The sequence below is a fragment of the Schistocerca americana genome, chromosome X, assembly GCF_021461395.2.
Source record: "Schistocerca americana isolate TAMUIC-IGC-003095 chromosome X, iqSchAmer2.1, whole genome shotgun sequence".
NCBI lineage: Eukaryota > Metazoa > Arthropoda > Insecta > Orthoptera > Acrididae > Schistocerca > Schistocerca americana.
In genome coordinates this window covers 283138030-283158469 of record NC_060130.1, presented here as the reverse complement: position 1 = coordinate 283158469, position 20440 = coordinate 283138030, and the positions used below count along the sequence as shown (strand labels likewise).

The 20440-nt window shown below is 38.3% G+C and overlaps 1 protein-coding gene across 2 annotated transcripts in view; it reads right to left on the bottom strand.

Moving 5' to 3' along the window:
* Nucleotides 1-10348, bottom strand: part of LOC124556608 (inhibitor of growth protein 3-like) — a 192272-nt gene extending 181924 nt beyond the window's left edge. For both annotated transcript variants that reach the window (XM_047130574.1, XM_047130575.1), the window contains exon 1: nt 9685-10348. Coding sequence is in view for 1 of the 2 variants with exons in the window: in XM_047130575.1 (XP_046986531.1) it covers nt 9685-9712 (28 nt within the window). In the remaining variant the exon portion in view is untranslated. The remainder of the gene's footprint in view (nt 1-9684) is intronic.
* Between the last annotated feature and the right edge of the window lie 10092 nt (nt 10349-20440).

Genomic DNA, 20440 nt, shown 5'->3' with positions numbered 1-20440 from the left:
GTCTCAATCCAACCATAAAATGAAACTAACAGCATAACTGCAAGGAATAGGGGGCTTAGGGTGGGGACCAGCTAAATATATAAGGATACAAAACACCATACCATCCCAAAACAAATACGATTTAAAAAAGTCTCAACTTATGACATAACGCTACAGTCACAAAACCAAGTACACTTCACTCGACCTATATAGGTCAAATGAAGCCATTAATACCAGAAAACTAACAACTATAACTCCGAAAAGTCGAATCAGACATTACTCTTAACCTATAAAGCTCAAACACAGCTCTCAATACCTACTGGCAAAAAAAAAAAAAAAAGAAAAAAGAAAAGTCACAATTACAAACTTCACACACCTATGCAACTCACAAAATACCACCTAAACCAAAACACCATCAACTCAAAAACCCAAAAAAACACCATATTCCCTAGAACAATTAAAACACAATAAAAATACCATAACTCAAAAACACTGTGCCATCGTGACATCACACACCACAACACCATTACGTCACGAGTCAAAGCAGACAGGTGGAATTGGATGCAATGTAAATATAATGAGTGTCCTATTTCTGTTTGTGCAGCTATGACATTCTATGCTGCAGCAATCATTTTAAGGGTCAAGGGCGATGTTCAGCATCAGTAGGTTTTGTCAAATCACTTTTTCTTAAATATGTAAAAGTAAGGGACAAGCCAGTCAACTACTAAGGCTGCTACAACCTTAGCAACATTCACGAAATTTCACTTTGATTAATTAATGGGCAAGAAGAGAGAGATTGCGACAACAACAAACTTGTTTCTAACACTTGTTGAGCACCACTTTATACACCTGAATGTTGATCTCTTTGGTACATTGCCTTCAATATAACACATAACTGTGCTTATAATACTTCTAGCTGGGGAATTATTAGTTTTAAATTAAAAATGACTCAAATGAATGAGTACTGCTCTGTTGGATTTTAGCCACAGCATTAGCATTCTATTTTCAACTGATAATGGCATGTCTACTACAGAAAACATGTTTTGTATCATTGCATGATTTTTCATATGTTACTCATGTTTCTTCGAGATCTTCTTATGATTCTTGTTACAGGTAGTGGCCTCTGTGGTCATGCAGTTTTTATTTCATGGGTCTTCTAGCAACTAAATAGCTTTCACGAGATTTATGGATGCCTCTACACGTGCCACACAGCAACTAGCAGATGTCTGAGGACAGGTTTATAGAAAATGGGTTCAGGATTCCTCAGTCTTATTAATAAGTTGGTTGTACCTCACCCAGAGAATTACACATGTTGGATTTGGTACTCTCTGGTTTCTATCTTTATATCTGGCACAATTAAGTAAATTAGGCCATATTCTCAGTACAGCTGCCAGTGAAGTGGTTTTGTAGATCACCACTCCATGCAATTTGACAGAAAGATACCAGGATATCAAGCCTGATATCATAGCAAGATGAGCCTGAGAGGGGTAACTACTGCAATAACCTGCTTTAGGCTCTCCCCACTGCCATTTATGAAGCTTCCTGCTACTAGTATATGGCTTTAAGTTCCATACTTGAATGAGTGCCCTTAAGTAGTTCACACTGCTCCCCATTTTCTTCTTTATCCCAGCAACATACACTGGGGAAAAATTTGGTATATCCATCTCACACACCTACATAACTCACAAAACACCAATGAACTACCACCCTGCCACTAATGTTGTTTGTTAACACAGCGCATGGAATATTGACACATCCTGAATGAAACTGATTGTGATAGATCCATCTAAGAGAAACGAGCAAAAGCTGTACCACAGTGATCATAAAGTGCTACAATTGTTTTTTTCTGTGTAAGGATTCTACCTGAATTCCAATTTAAAGGGCAAATAGGTCTATCTCTAGGTACTAAAGTCAGTGATAAGGCCATATATATTGAGTCATTCCGACAGAGAGAGAGACAGAGATGGTAAGGGGGGGGGGGGGGGGGGGGGAGAAAAGAAAAGGGGAGGGGAGTCTGCTAGGTGTGAATGAGGCTACCTCTCGTGCTACAAGTGAGGGTGACAAGGGGCAGATGTAGAAAGTGTTGTCTTAACCCATCCTGCATGCAAGAGAGCAAGCTAATGTGGGGACTTGCAGTCTGAATTCAGCTTATGGCTCATATCAGTCTGATGCGTTGGGTATCCACAAGAAATAGCAGGGTGTGTACGTGATTTATTTATGCAGTTGGCGTGGGTGCGGATCAACCAAAGTTTGTGGTACCACTCATCAGCTTTAATCTGTGATGTGGCTGTTGGTTGATTGATTTGGGGGAAGGAACCACACAGTGAGGTCACCGGTCCCATCGGATTTGGGAAGGAAGTGTCCTTTCAAAGGAACCATCCTGACATTCACCTGAAGTAATTTAGGGAAATCATGGTAAACCTAAATCAGGAGGCTGGATGCGGGTTTGAACCGTCATCCTCCGAGAACAGTGTGTTAGCCACTGCACCACCTCGCTCGGTAATGTAACTGTTTTATTGTGTGTGACATCAAGGTGGTGCAATGTATTTGAAATGGATCATGTTTACAGAGGGCATGTTTGAGTATGTGGTGGCATTCTCTAGTGTGCGACGTTTATGTTTCTAAGATGTTTTTGAGTGCTATTAGTGACTCACTGAACTCCTTGATTGCTGTTTGTCAGCATAATATTGAGAGTGTTCCTGGTAGTTTGTTAAGAAGTTATTCTGGTGTTGGTAGTTGTGGACACTACATTCATTTTTGGGTTTGTTTTTTATGGTTTGGTATTTAATTTTATGTTTCGTTTTTTGTTAGTTATTGATATGACAAAGTTCACAGGCCACAATGGGGGATGACATACAACAATTAAAATTCCTACAGTTATTCCCTTTAACTGATGAACATGTGAAGTGTTACAATTAGCGAGCAGGTAGGAGAGTGACCAAACTTGCTGCATCTCAGACCAGGGACCAGTTCACGAGACATTGCCGGTGCTCTGTCTGGAGGGGTTCTCGAGTTCAGAAGTCTCGACTGGGCGTTCAAGAGATTTTGTGGATGATATATTATTTTTCCTACCATTAGATTGCTAGAATTTGTGTGACAGCTGACATTTGTTGGTAAATATGTTTTCATTTTCATATTTTTATTTACAGTAGTATATATGAAATGTGTGTTTTATGTATGATCCTCGTATATCAAAAATGGTGTTAACACAATTTTTTATGATTTTTTGGGTGGTGGTGGTTGTTAGTAATTCTGTTATGTTGTGGCCGGTAGATATCATACAGTTTTTTTTACCCACAATGGTGAGGTTACATTGTCAGTACTAATTGTAAGGGCACATTTTGGTTTGTTGAACTGAGGACTTCATTTTAGCTACACAAGTTAAATTAAGAGTTACATATTAAAATCATCGAGTTGGGTGTGTTTTGTGGTATTATGGATTTTGTTTAACCTGTATAGGTCAACTGAAATTTCTGGTACTGGGTATTATAACTAAATACGAGTTTGTGCTATTGTGGACTGTGTGTGTGCTACATAGGTCAAATTTCTGACACAAGATTTTTTAAGTTGTAGTTTTGTTGATTATTGAGGATATCGTGAGCTTGATTTTAATGTTAGCATTTGTTTTGGTATGTCTTCAATAGTAGAATTGTCTTATATTTATTTTGTATCCACCCAAAAACCCCTAACTCCCACAGTTGTCATGTTTGTTTCATGTTTTTTTACAATTAAATCTTAGTCATATTATTTGTGTCTGTGTGCGTAATAAGCAATGCTATGGTCACCATATTATATAAGCCTGAAATAAGTGTGTCCGCCACCTTGATGATGTCCCAGGTCAAGGCCAACAGGTAATAGCACAGTCACTGGTTTTGCCTGAGGGTGTTTATTGTGCTACAAGGGAACATTCTCTCTCTCCGTTCGAACAGGCCTTGGAAGGCCCAACAGCACTGACCAGCCACCGTGTCATCCTCAGTCCATAGGCATCACTGGAAGCGGATACAGAGGGGCATGTGGATAGCACACCACTCTCCTGGTCATATGTCAGTTTACGAGACCTGAGGTGCTACTCATCAATCACGTAGCTCCTCAGTTTGCCTCACAAGGGGGTGAGTGCACCTCGCTTGCCAACAGCGCTCGGCAGACCGGACGGTACCCATCCACATGCTAGCCCTGCCTGACAGCGCTTAATTTTGGTGATCTGATGGGAACAAGTGTTACCACTGTGGCAAGGCTGTTGGCACAAGGGAACATTCCCACATGTAAGATACAGATCTTGATGAAACTTGGTGGGTAGGTAGAGGAGTCAAAATAATGCAATACATATTTTATTTGTTTTTGCCCAGATTCACTTTTAAGGGGTAAAACACACCCCGAAAGGTAATTTGGTATAGTAAGTTTAGAGGGAATAGCTTTGAAACCATGAAATATAAAAAATGTGTTTGACATAAAAACTGAAATGTAATTAATGTTCTTGGAATGTGTATAGTCAACTTTTGTAATAATTTTAAATTTGACAAAATACACCATAATCATTAATTATTTTTGAAAAAAAAAGCATAAATTAAGCTTTCATGCAACATCCACCTATATATAATAAAGCACGTTTCTGAAAAACCAATTTTGGATAATAATACGTACACAATGTGCTGTCACAGCATTTTCAACACACCCAATTAAAATATCTAATTGTTCATTATGATTGTAATTATATGTTTGACTCACTTCTGTTTTAAGCCTTACACTGTTATTTTATTTTTTAGTTTACAGTTTCACACATGAGTATTTTGTTAACTAAAATTAATAACTAACTCATTATTATGATATAATATCATGCTTAAAACACATTTTTTTACACCATGCATATAGAACGAATTAAATTTCTTCACATAATACACAGAACGGACAACACAATGTAAAACAGGATTCACAAATTGTGCTGGGTGATTCTCTAAATATCCATACTTATATTAGACATATTTCAGTGCATTGGAAAACCTTGTCGAAGAAAACATGAAGATTGACTCCATAATCTTTCAGCAGAACTAGATCTGAAAATACTTTCACAAAATTCTTCCAATATCAAATACCGTGTACATCCCAGCGGCTTTCCTTTTCCCGTTGGGCCTTTTGTTAACACCAGGTGAACAAGTTCCTTGTCAAAACTTCCTGGCAGATTAAAACTGTGTGCCGGACTAAGACTCGAACTCGGGACCTTTGCCTTTAGCAGGCAAGTGCTCTACCAACTGAGCTACCCAAGCACGACTCACGCCCCGTCCTTACAGGTTTACTTCTGCCAGTGTCTCATCTCCTACCTTCCAAACTTTACAGAAGCTCTCCTGCGAAACTTGCAGCACTAGCACTCCTGAAAGAAAGGATATTGCGGAGACATGGCTTAGCCACAGCCTGCGGTATGTTTCCACGAAAGGCAAAGGTCCCGAGCTCGAGTCTCGGTCCGGCACACAGTTTTAATCTGCCAGGAAGTTTCATATCAGCGCACACTCCGCTGCAGAGTGAAAATCTCATTCTGGAAGTTCCTTGTCCTCAGGTACGACACTCAGAATGGGGAGTGTTTGGACAAAGAATTTGCAAATCTCTTTTTAAAGCCCCAAATGTTCCTGTGACACCATCAAAATCTGGTAAACTATCGTTTGACCACATCAAAAGATATTTGGGCAGAAGTTTTCTTTCCCTGTGTGGGAGAAAAATCTGTATTATTGTTAGATTTTCAGGGTGGTCAATGTGAAAGAACTGTTTTGAGCATTATACCTGAGGACAAAGAAATCATTTATCTGGTGATTCCAAATAACTCAATGGGACAGGTACAACCATTTGCTGAACAAGGCATTTGATGTTGGAAGAACATGGACAGCAGATTTTTGGAAAGAGTTCTATTGATTGATTATGACATCAATCTCGACTTGAGAAACAATACAATCAAGCTGCAGTCACTAGTATATAATAAGTTCTCTTTGTGAAGGTTATCCAATTAACTGAAATATGCCTGATACATATCAGGATATTTAGAAGATTGTCCACACAATTTGCAAATAAGGCTGAATTTTGTTTTACACTGTGTTGTCCATTGTGTGTGTTATGTGAAGCAATTTTATTAATTTTATGTGTGGGATGTGTATAAAGAAATAAAAAATTAAAAGGCATTATATTTTAAGCATTTCTTATTATTCTAATAGTTTTGTATCATAATAATGAGTGACTTATTGTTTTATGTCAACTAAATATGTATATGTGAAATGGTAAACTGAAAAACAAACAAAAAAAACAAGAATTGAAAATGTAAAATAACAATTTAAAACACAAAACAAAAATACGTAAAAAAGAATTAGAATGACAATGAACATTTAAGTATTTTAATTAGGTATGTTGAAAATACTGTGACTGCACATTGTGTATGTCTTTCTTTCCAAAAATGGTATTTGAGGAACCAGCTTTACAGCACATGGATTGAGGTGGCGTGAAAGCTTCCTTAATTCATGTTGTACCTCCAAAGTTTCCAATTTTCAAAATTAATTAATGGTGGTGGGATATTTTGTAAAATCTTAAATTATTACAAATTTTGACCATACAGCCTTCAAGAATGCTAATTTCATTTCAAATTTTATATGAAACACAGTTTTCTTATATCATGGTTTCGAAAATATTCCCTCTAAATCTAATATGCCAAATTACCTTTCATGGTATGTTTTACACCTTCAAACAGAAATTAGGCAAAAATGAAAAAATATACAGTGCATCATTTTGACTCCTCTGCATACCCACCAAATTTAATCAAAATCATTTATTTACACCTGGAAATGTTCCATTGTTAGTGCGCAAGCTATTCAACTATTCTCAAGCACCCAAGACCCATGCTGATTTAAGAAAGTGTTTCACCTACATCAACATAACCAGTCCGTAAGCCAATGAATGGTGTATGTGGCGGAGGATACCTTGTACCACTACTAGTCATTTCCTTTCCTGTTCCACTCACAAATAGAGTGAAGGGGAAATGAATGTTTCTCCTTATTATGCCTGAATATTTGGCAGAGTGTAACAGTTTGTTCTTTGAGTGTTATGCATTTTTATACCTTCATTTGGGGATGTAAGATTATTTACAATACATACATAGTCTGTGTGTCTTAATCATTCAGTAATGCTACCAAAAAAAGAGAAAGTTTTCTGTAAGTGTCTGTGTATCTTCTGGTGATGGAAGGCTTTCTCAACTGATGCATATTTGGCGTAATAAACCCCTTACGTACTGTGCACATTTGGTTTTAAGTCTCTGGCCATGCCCAAAGTTACTCTCAGAGCTGTTCCATTTGGATCTACTTAGCAAATTCAGAATTCATTTCTACAAAGTCTTAGATTGATGTTTACATACTTTTAAACAAAGACATTTGACAACTGATTGCTGCATGATGTTCATTCACCACATGGCCAACAGTTAACTTGCTTAAAATTTGCAAGTATTCCACATTATATACGCAATGACAGACAGTTCCTACTTTCTTTACCTTATAACATATCACTGTCACTTGCATGTTCATTTTAAAACAGAGAAAATATATTAGCAATGAATACACTAGCAATAATTAGTTCCTTTATTTCTGGAATGGTGTTCGCTGCTCAACTTATTGAGCTGTCAGTTCTGCCTCATTCTTCGATTCTGAATTGGTGACTAAAGAGTCTTCTTCTATAGCTAAAAGATTTTACATCTACATGACTACTCTGCCCTACACAGTTAAGTACCAGGTAGTGAGTTCATCAAACCACATTCAAGCTATTTCTCTACTGTTCCACCCTCAAAAGGCAAGCAGGAAATACTTAATATGAAACCTTATTCTCCCTTGTCAGAATCTGACTCTGCGTACACAGTCATTAGGCACTTAAACCTACGATGCATCATACATGATTTAAAAAAACAAATGAATCCTAGTGAAAACTCATCGACAAAAAACACCGTAACAGTGCACATCTTAGCACAACAATAATTAATGTCATTTAGCCATGTGGTCATTGTTTTTTATGCAGAATGCACTTAATTTATTCATGAATTTTAAGTTTAATTGGGAGAAGCATGAGAAGGAATCTACATTCTCACATATAACACTGCCCGCAGGTAAAGGCATGTTGTTGAGGGACTGAGCTTCATCTATTTCAGCAAATACCTCTAATGACAGAACTGGCAAGCAACAGTAGCAAATAAGTATCTGAAATAGAAACTATTTTACAAAGAAACACTGCTGCACAATGGTAGACTACAGATCGCTGCATCATAAATTTTTGGTATCAGAAGGTCAAAAAATAGAAAAGAAAGGTTGAACAATGGTGCTAAGGTTGTTCATATGCTGAAACAATGTTCCGCTGCAGAGGTTTGTATTTGCTGAAATAGATTAGCTGTTTGTGGCTCTGAGCACTATGGGACTTAACATCTATGGTCATCAGTCCCAGCTGTTTGTCTGAAGTCTTTGAAATTGCATCGACTGAGGAGTAGGAAGCTGATGCACACGAGTGCAGACGATATTGGGGATGTTAGTGTTTGAATCCACAATCAGTACCAAAGAAAATGTTTAGCTCTGAATACTTATGAAGCTGACATTCAGGTGTTCACAGTGAAAATAAGTGTATTTCCACTTGATCCAGTAGAAAAAATCTCACGGGTGATTTAATCATGGACAGCAGTTGTGATGGGAAGGTGGAGGACTGCTGTCACCACTGAAAACATAATAGTGTGGTCTATGCTGAAACTGGGATGACATTAATGATGATGATTAATTTCCATTTTGGAGGGAATTAATTCATGCAATTTCTACATACTGATAATCGCTAATTTAAAAAAGGTCATGTTGGTATCTTAAAATTTGTATCTGTTAAACTGATGACAATTTGGAGCATTTTAGAATTTGTTTAGACACTAAAATCACAGCGTTTTCAAAACATACAGTAATAGTACTATAAAATGCACCCCACCGTTGTCATCACAAATTGCCAAACTGTTTCATGTTACAGGGCTACTTTTCAGATGAGGTATCAATCACTATGCTCAGTAGTTTGTCATGATGAGTAATTACACAATTAATCTAATTTTCATGTTTCAGACTCAGATACACAAGGGTTCTAGACAAAATTTCTGATGCTACACAATGGAGCAATCAATGAGTCAAATACTTTAAGCAAAACTGCGAAAATTTACTTATGAAAAACGTGTGTACAAACAACACTCAACAAAGAGTGCAGACATACCTACTCATCAGTGTAAAAAACATGTTTGTATGTGGGCTCTAATATACAGGCTGCTATACATCACATACAACTGTGACAACAATTCCACTACTATGTATTCACAGGTTGATTGCAATTGTGAGGTCATTGCAGAGGTACTCTGTGATTATAATTGAAAATAAAACATTTTGCACTCCTATGTTTGGCATAAAGAAAATGTTTTAAAGTTGTGAAGTCAACTTTTGAAGGTGGCAAATGAGAGTTTATTCATTAATTAATGGTACACACATTTTGCCAATCGAAAAATCACACCCAAACAAATGAAACACCAAATTTTGTTCATGTAAGGCTAATAACACAGACAACAATTCTTCGGGAGGTCAGCCACTATTAGCACAGAAAATGTAAAATACAGGTGTGCTAAGTATGAGTCGTTAACTTAATATTAAAAATTACTACTTCACAAAAAACATGAATACTCACTTTCCAAGTAATCTTCTAAATAAAGCATTGTCGGTCTTGTTTGCGATCCTTTGGTGAAGTGATGAAGCTCTTCTGAGGGTCACTAATATTTGCAGCAGCTTTATATCGCAAGATTTTCCACGCAGCAGAATTCGCTTGAACGGATTAAGTGGAGTAAAGAATTAGCATTTCACGCGCACTCCCGACACCGGTAAACATGACACCACCCCAACGTCAGTTCGCCACAACGTTGACATTTTCGTACACTACTGAATATTGTCCACACATGAGTATATTATAAGTTCCATGATATATTCCTGTTAGCAGTCGGATTCACAAACACCGTAATGATATATATTGAACCACAAGCGAAGAGAATCATACAAACACACTACCAAAACACGTAAAGAGAAGGCACGTCTGTTAACTAAACTTATATTGCAGTTCGTTTACTCAAGTAAATAATGATTCCCCGCAGCTAGTTTTATTTCGTACATTCCCAAACATGTAAATATTTTTTCAAAAAGCACATAGTATTCCATGATTTAAAAATAAAGAGACTAATAAGTGCCGTATAGTTCGCCTACAATGATTAATCGGGCTTATAACATATTAACGAAGGTCTGGTAAAAGAAGATTAACTTCCTTTACACATTTAAATGAAAACGCTGTATTCCCAATTCAAACAAAAACAATTCAAACATTGTCGCTGAAGATAGTTCACACATCACTAATATAAACTCGAAATTTTATACGATAAACTATCGATCATATCAATACACTCAGAACTTCTATTACAATAATTGTACAAAACTAGGTACTGCTTGCAACAGTAAAGTAAAAATAACTGCCCTCTCACTTTAATACTTTTATTTCTCGAGAAATACTTCAGACTGTAGTGTATGGGTTAAATAAAGAAACAGAAATTTATTGGCTTAATGTACAGATAAAAGTGTGTATTAGCTACAGTAAGATAGTACTAGTAGTAGTAGTAGTAGTAGTAGTAGCAGTAGCTTTATTCATCCGTAGATCTCTTTTTACAATGATATAGGAAATGAAAAATAAATGTCGTGTGGCTAGGGCCTCCCATCGGGTAGACCGTTCGCCTGGTGCAGGTCTTTCGATTTGACGCCACTTCGGCGACCTGCGCATCGAATATAGGACATGACACAGTATTTACACGTTTAGAGCAATTAAAAATAAACTAATTCGTATACATATACATTGACAGACTTCTAGTTAGAGACAATAATTAGATTTACTCGTGGTGTACAATACTTATTTTACAAATAACTTATTAAATAATGTAATGCCACACTGTTCACTCATATCTCACTACCAGTCCTTCGCACACTATACACACATTGTTTCATCGCAAGGTCACAGAAATATTCTGTGATCTACCTAAAGCTTTCGATTCAGTGAACCATGCATTACTCCTCCACAAATTATAGATGTACAGAAACGTGGACACTGCCTTAAAATGGTTTAGCTCTTACCTGTCAGATAGGAAACAAAGAGTAATTTTAACTTCAAATGGAATCAATTATTCCTCAGACTGGAAAACACTCCCCCAAAGAATCCCACAAGATTCGATATTGGTTCCCTATCTGTTTCTTTTTTATCTAAATGACCTACCACTTTCTACTGATGTTCATGCAGTCTTATTTGCTGATGATACATCAGTTGTAATTGAAAATGAGGAATCTGAAAGTATTCCAGAAAAAGCCAAAAATACTTTAGAAAAACTCGACTCTTGGTTCCATCAAAACGGACTAAAACTGAATGTTACTGAAACCAAAATAATGCAATGAGAAGCTAAATCAGCAGAAAGGATTGAAATAAAGACAACTTGGAATGATCAGGATATAACACAAGCAAACCAAGTCAAGTTTTTGAATCCTAACTCTTGATAAAATTTTAAATTGGAGGTACACATAGATTACTTAGCAAATAAACTAAATAGCTTGGCATTTGGAGTGTGTATTTTTTCAGGTGCCACAAACATGGATACCAGAAAGATACACTGCTACTTTGTGTCAGTTACTCGCTATGTTATAATCTTCTGAGGAAATTCAGCAAATATCACTTGCTCCTAGCTAAAAAATTTAACAATACTACCTATCCCCTCACTGTACATATATGTGGTGGTGGTGTTCTTATATAAAAATCAACCTACAATATCATTTTCCGTTTTGACCACAACTACAGCAGTCGCCACAGAGATAATTTCAAAATTCCAACACATCGTTTAAAACTTTATGCCCAAACCCTAAATGAATTTAAAAATTTTCATAAAAATAAAAGGCGGTAATATATTTCAGATGGAGCTTGGTTCACTGAAAAGGCAGCTCTTTACTCTTCTGGTGGAAAAGCGTTAGTGTTCTGTCGAAGAATTCATAGAGGACAGCTTCACAGTCTGAACACAGGGATTGTATTAGATTTATTATTTTATGTACTTGTGTATCTGTAACTTAGGAATGTAAAATATAATGTAAACTTTTGTATTCCTCTTAAAAATAGAAAAACTTTCTTTTTGTAAACCTCGACATGTCTCCTGTACATCAAATCAAATGATTTGAAAATTGTAGGTAATGAGATGAATAAATCACATATCATTCACTACACACACAAACACACACACACACACACACACACACACACACACACACACACACACACACACACACACTAGTGATCTCTGGGCCGTTTTCTGTACAGCAGCATCTCCATTGCTATCCTGAAAAACTGAGTCAGCATCCCTCTATAATGAGTGAGATGTTTAGCTCAGAAAGAGGAAGAGGGCTTAGTATTGTGCTATGCATAGCCTGGGGCTAAGTTTTTCTAGAAAAAGAAAAAAAACATAGCGTAAAAGTGTTATATGAAATGTTGGATGTTTTATACTCATTATTATTATTTATTTGTATAACGCTTTTTTTATCAAATCCCTACTCTGTTTTATCTAAGTAGCCCTTAAATGTATAAAATGTATTGCATAATAGGTAGTTTTTAGCTATCTGTATAAATAAGTAAATTTTTGCAATTTCTTTAATCTCTTTTGGTAATTTATAGTACAGTTTTATTCCCTGGTAGAAAGTGCTGTTTTGAGTTTTATATTTATTTTTTCTTGGTAAATGTGAGTTGAGTCTTGCTCTTGTTCCATGGTGAGAGACAGAGCTGTTTGTGCAGTAATTACCAAGGTTACTTTTGATGTGTACAACTGACTGGTAAATGTATTCACACGGAGCTCTTAAAATCTCCAGTGTTTTGAATAGATCTTTATAATGAGCTCGACTAGTGTTTTTGGTTATTATACTTATGGCTCTTTTCTGGAGTTTGAAAATTGTGTTCGTATTTTGTGCGTTTGTCCCCAAGACAGAATGCCTTAGCTATGAATTGAGTGTACATATGAATAGTATGTAACTGAAAGACACTTTGTGTTACGCACTGATAATAGGATTCTAAGAGTATAACATGCTGATGGCATTCTGTTTGCAAGTACCTTTGTGTGTTCACACCACTTCAACAGAGAATCAATATTCATTCCTAGAAATATTGCATTTGTTACACAATCTGTAGAGGTGCCATCTACATTTAATTTAACGTTGTCATTTTCCCTCTTCAAACTGAAATTCATGCCATTAGTTTTCTTTACAATGTCACGATATTGCTTATTGACAAATCGTTAACTTCCTCGAGAGTTTCATTTGCTTTCTCTGCAAGGAGTGCTCTTGTTTTCTCAGTGACTATAACATTGCTGTCATCAGCGAAGAGAATTTTTTGACCATAATTAACACTACCGGCAAAGCCATTTATGTATATCAGGAACGGTATTGGTCCTAATATGCTACCTTGCAGAACCCCTATATTAATGTATTTTGGTTGTGAAAAGTGTTTTACTAAATGTTTGGATCTATTTGAAGTATGTGTTATCTCTAATCTTTGTACCCTATCTGCCAGGTATGATCAAAACCAGTCATTAGCTACCCCTCTTATTCCTAATACTTCTAATTTCCTTAATAGAACCTTGTGGTCGACTGTATCAAAGGCCTTAGAAAGATCAAAAAATATGCCTGTGTCACTTTCATCTTTGTCAAGAAAATCAAACACAACTTTTGTGAATTCTACTATAGCTGACTCTGTATTTTTGTCACTTCGGAAGCCAAACTGTGATTCGCTTAAAAGATTGTATTTATTGAGGTAATTCATTAATCTGTGTATCATAATTGCTTCTTTTATTTTTGAGAATGGTGACAGCTGGGAAATGGGCTGGTAATTTTCTGTCTTCTGCATTACCTTTATTGAGCAAAGGTAAAACTCTTGCCTGTTTTAACTGGTCTGGAAATGTCCCTGATGTGAAGGATTCATTTATGATATTTGTTAAGAGGCCTTGTATAATCTCCATGCATTGCTTCTGTTAACATTGGTACTTCATTTAAGCCTACTGACTTTTTATATTTTAGTTTTTGAACAGTTTTATTGACTTCATTATCAGTGGTTGGAAGTAACATTATTGTATTTAGCACAACGTTATTTACAGGTGTTATATTTGTTTTGGAGAATTTTTGCTGTGACTTCTCTGCAATACTTGAAAAATGCTCGCTTTGCATAATTTGCTAAGTGTTGCGGATAGTTTATTACCTTATCCCTCTCCCTTAGCAGTAGGTTATTCTGCATTTGTTTGCCTCACCCCGATTTCTTTATTATAACTCCCCAAACTGCTTTGCTTTTTTGTCTGCATTACATATAATTTTGTCATTAAATGACTTTTTGCAGCAATCAGCACCTTCTTATAGATCATTTTGTATCTATGATAGAAATTTAAGAATTCTGGATCATTATGACTCTTTTTCATGGAGAAGTATGTAAGTGTTTGGGAGGAGTTCTTAACATCCAGACTTGAGCACGAGAAAACGTAATTAAGGACTGTTAAAAATCTGCAACACAACCTATAAATAGCAAACACAGCAAATAGTTTTTCAGACAAAAATCTCACAAAATTTAAGCAAAGTCCACAGTTCATTTTAATCAAAGACGCTCCAGTAACATTAAACTGACCATTGCCTATGTTCAACATCAAAATACCATAACCACTCACAGGTGGCAGGTTGCAGCATTGTCAGTGAAGAGTGTTGGGGGTGCAGAAAACAGTGTAGTCATTGTTGTATTATGGAAATGGAGCTATTTGTCTGACTCCCAAAAGGGCATGATCATTGGCTTTTGGGCCATGGTTGGAAGATGTGGTTAAAGTATACCATGCATGGTAAAATGGGACTATCCAAACCAAGGCATGTGGCAACTGTGGCGTACTACAGGCCATAGATGACAAAGGTGAACAATGGCTGCAGAGATGTGTATGGACTAATATATGTGCAACTGTTAAACAACTGACTACCTAGATAAACCAAGAGCTATCAACAGTGTCTCTTTCAATGACCATTCAATGACTAGTCTTCAAGGGTTGAAAGCAGTTATGCTTATGTGTATATGAAAAAATATTCATCTGTATACTACAAACAGCTCAATACTTAACCATGAAACTAGGTCCTGTCACTGTTTATACTTCAACAGGAAAAACAAGCAAAAAACACGTAACAGCATGCTATATAATGGCCTAAAACTATACAATAGATTGCCACAGGAAATTAAATGTGTAAATGAAATTCATACCTTCAGCCAAAAGCTAAAACATATTTCTTAAGAACAGTCGATATTCTATGAATGAGTATTTACAATAATTATAAACAGCTAATTAACATTCATAAATATACTCCTGGAAATGGAAAAAAGAACACATTGACACCGGTGTGTCAGACCCACCATACTTGCTCCGGACACTGCGAGAGGGCTGTACAAGCAATGATCGCACGCACGGCACAGTGGACACACCAGGAACCGCGGTGTTGGCCGTCGAATGGCGCTAGCTGCGCAGCATTTGTGCACCGCCGCCGTCAGTGTCAGCCAGTTTGCCGTGGCATACGGAGCTCCATCGCAGTCTTTAACACTGGTAGCATGCCGCGACAGCGTGGACGTGAACCATATGTGCAGTTGACGGACTTTGAGTGAGGGCGTATAGTGGGCATGCAGGAGGCCGGGTGGACGTACCGCCGAATTGCTCAACACGTGGGGCGTGAGGTCTCCACAGTACATCGATGTTGTCGCCAGTGGTCGGCGGAAGGTGCACGTGCCCGTCGACCTGGGACCGGACCGCACGGATGCACGCCAAGACCGTAGGATCCTACGCAGTGCCGTAGGGGACCGCACCGCTACTTCCCAGCAAATTAGGGACACTGTTGCTCCTGGGGTATCGGCGAGGACCATTTGCAACCGTCTCCATGAAGCTGGGCTACGGTCCCGCACACCGTTAGGCCGTCTTCCGCTCACGCCCCAACATCGTGCAGCCCGCCTCCAGTGGTTTCGCGACAGGCGTGAATGGAGGGACGAATGGAGACGTGTCGTCTTCAGCGATGAGAGTCGCTTTTGCCTTGGTGCCAATGATGGTCGTATGCGTGTTTGGCGCCGTGCATGTGAGCGCCACAATCAGGACTGCATACGACCGAGGCACACAGGGCCAACACCCGGCATCATGGTGTGGGGAGCGATCTCCTACACTGACCGTACACCACTGGTGATCGTCGAGGGGACACTGAATAGTGCATGGTACATCCAGACCATCATCGAACCCATCGCTCTACCATTCCTAGACCAGCAAGGGAACTTGCTGTTCCAACAGGACAATGCACGTCCGCATGTATCCCGTGCCACCCAACGTGCTCTAGAAGGTGTAAGTCAACTACCCTGGCCAGCAAGATCTCCGGATCTGTCCCCCTTTGAGCATGTTTGGGACTGGATGAAGCGTCGTCTCACGCGATCTGCACGTCCAGCACGAACGCTGGTCCAACTGAGGCGCCAGGTGGAAATGGCATGGCAAGCCGTTCCACAGGACTACATCCAGCATCTCTACGATCGTCTCCATGGGAGAATAGCAGCCTGCATTGCTGCGAAAGTTGGATATACACTGTACTAGTGCCGACATTGTGCATGCTCTGTTGCCTGTGTCTATGTGCCTGTGGTTCTGTCAGTGTGATCATGTGACGTATCTGACCCCAGGAATGTGTCAATAAAGTTTCCCCTTCCTGGGACAATGAATTCACGGTGTTCTTATTTCAATTTCCAGGAGTGTATATTAAGTGACACTATATTATTATTATTATTATTATTATTATTATTATTGTAAGACCAATGATAAGAACTGAAAAAATTGTAAGAATCCATATATATTTATTTAATAAGAAATCCTATACTAACAACTGACAACAGCCATACAATTTGTATTGTTCTATGGATGAATAAATATATCATTCAATCGATAAATATTGTTTTATGAATTCTCGAGTGCAGTATCAACGTTACATTTTGAAATATTGGTAAGGAACACAGTGTGGAACAGTTAACACCATGTACAACAGATATGCATGGTCTAGTCACATTAATGTGAGCACCATCTACATTTGATGTCAATGTACAATAACCATTCATGGGAGGTAGGTTGCAGCACTGTCAGTGAAGAGTCTTAGGGTGCAGAAAACGTTATAGTCATTGTTGCATTATGGAACTGGAGCAATTTGTTTGATATCCAAAAGGGCGTGATCATTGGCTTTTGGGCCATTGTTGGAAGCTGTGGTTGAAGTATACTATCCAAAACCAGGCTTATGGCAACTGTGGCGCAATACAGGCCATAGATGCTGAACAATGGCTGCAGAGATGTGTACGGGCTAATATACGTGCAGCTGTTGAACAACTGACCACCCAGATAAACCAAGGGCTATCAACAGTGTCTCTTTCAATGACCATTCAGTGAATGTTGCTGCATATGAGCCTCTGCAGCAGGTGCCTATTTGATGCAACCATGCAGAATCTGCATGCCAGTACAGCAGTTGGCTGTCCACCATGTGGTGACAGGTGGCCTTTGCAGATGAATCACGTTTTATGCTGCGTCAGACATGTGGCCGTTGGCATGTATTCCTAAAACGTCTAAAAGCAAACACCCTGCAACAATCGTCAGAAGGGGGGACCATTTGTAGGAAATATTTGGTGTTATTCTGAGTGTAATCTTATCATTCTGGATCAACACAAGTAATTATCAAATCTTGGGGACCATGTCCACGTCTACATACAGTTTGTTTCTCCTCAGCACTATGGTATCTACCAGCAGGACAATGCAAAGTGTCACACAGGTCGCAATGTACGTGTGTATCGTTCAAAGAGCACCAATATGAGTTTATAATACTCCCCTATCCACCAAACTTCCCAAATTTAAACCCTATCGAGAATCTATTGCAAGCTGCGACAAGTGTCTTTCGTTCTGAAGTTCTGAAGTTGTGAAAGCAGTGCTGCAATGTGGCCAACAGAACTGGTGGACAGAGTGAATGGGTGAGTGATGGCTGTGGAGATGTTTACGGACAAATAGACGTGGAACTGTTGAGCAACTGACTGCCTAGATGAACCGAGGGGCTTCCAAATGTGACTCCTCTTCCATATTTCAGCTTACATTGCTGTGAATGGACATCTGCAACAACCGTCTGGTTCATACACCTGTACTGACTGCTGTTCATCACCAAGGAATGCTGGAATTTGCACGCTAATACCGCAACCTTTTTAGATGAGTCACCTTTTATCCTCAATCGTGCAGATGATTGATGGCATGTACAGTGTGAAACGTTAGAAATAAACATCCTTTAACAATCCTCGGTATGGTCCAGACCAAAGGTGGGAATATTCCTGCATAATTTCCTGAGTGATCTTGTCATTCTGGAAGGAACAATAGATGAACACAAGTATGATCTATCCCTGCAATGGGACAGCGATATTTGTATGTTTGTGGAAGGAAGGGAAAAGCTAAAAATCAGAATGTGGATCATCAGGGATGGAGAAGATGTCAGAGAGATAGGATGTAAAATGGTTAACTTTGCTCAGTTTGACAGGTAAGGGATGTTGTACAGAAGCAGGTAGTGAAGCATGAGGTTGTTGCCAGTGAATCGATGGAACGCTTTCCAGTAGTTGAAACAGTTAATCTGGAGGGTCATGTTGAGTATGGTGAATGTCTGGCGCCAGTCCCAACGTTTCTTTTTTTACATTTAATAAATTCCTGATGTGTCTCTGTATTTGCCAGTGATATGTGAGTGTGTACCCAGTCACGAGTCTGCAAGAAAGAGTACATGCGATAAGATTCTGGGAGGCATAGTAGGCCTTATAGGGGTAGGGTTGGGGTTGTTTGGGGAAGGAGACCAGACAGCGAGGTCATCGGTCTCATCAGATTAGGGAAGGATGGGGAAGGAAGTCGGCCATGCCCTTTCAAAGGAACCATCCTGGCATTTGCCTGGAGCGATTTAGGGAAATCACGGAAAACGTAAATCAGGATGGCCGGACGCGGGATTGAACCGTCGTCTTCCCGAATGCGAGTCCAGTGTCTAACCACTGCGCCACCTCGATCGGTATATAGCGGTAGAGTGGGGGTGTGTATGTGGATATATGATCTTATTAGGGATGTAACGTTTGACAAGGTCTGCTGCAGGAGAGATGTGGCATGAGTAATCTCAGGATATCATCAGGTTTCTGTTTGTTTTTTTCCTCAGCTTTATATTATCTACCAGCAGGACAATGCAAGGTGTCACACAGCTTTCAGTGGATGTGCGCGGTTCGAAGAGCAATGGGACGAGTTTACTGTACTCCCCCATTCAACAAACTTTCCGAATTTAAACTCAATCGAGACTCTGTGGTAGAGTTGAGTGCAGTAGAGTTTTATTGGTCGTTGTAATCATATAGTTCACAAATAGTACATTCTGATGTTGGACAAGTGAATAATATCAAATTTGCATTAATTTCATTATTTCTACGTTAAATGATCACTGAGTTACAATATACAGGCAAATATTGTACAAAAACAAAGAGTAGATATTTTAAAGCAAAAGGAGCATTACTGTGCTGGCAGATTAATATTTGTATTATAGCAATCTTTACATGGTACATCACTAAAGTTCTAGTAACATTTATATACATCACTAAGGCAAAGACACAAATTGTTAGTGAACTTCCTGAAGGAAAGAGTAGAGAGTATAGAAGCAATGATCAGTCAAATATGCCTTAGCAGTTAACTTGAAATTTGCGAGGCCATTTAATGATTTAATTTGTGGGGGAAGTTTCTACAAATAACGTTCCCATAATACAGGGCTTTATTTTTATTCAGGGTAGTGTTGATGGGCTCCAAATGAAAGTTTAATGTTTGCTTGGTATTATAGGAGTGGACAGTTTCTCTGGAAGAGATTGGAATTTTCCATTGAAATTTTTTTCACAAGCACAGTTATCTAATACACATATATACATGGAAGTTGGAAGATTTCTAGCTTTTTAAAGAGCGGTCTACAGGTTTTTTCCATTTTAGACCTTCCATTAGTCTTATCGTTTTTGTAGTCTAAATAGCTTTTGGTTACAAGAAGAGTTACCACAGAAAATAATTCCATATTTCAGTTGTGTGTATATATGGACATGATACACAGTTTTCAGAGAACCTCTGTTGCAGAATCCCTCTAATATTCTCATTAAGTAGCATGTAGTGCTTAATTTCGTACAGACTTTTTCAATATGCATCCCCCATTTAAGATTATCTTTGAGCCATACTCCCAAGAACTTAATGTTGTCTACATACTGAAGGTCTTTGCCAGATATCTGAATCTGAACAGTTTGCTCACCTTCTTTCACATTATAGAAATTTAGTGCC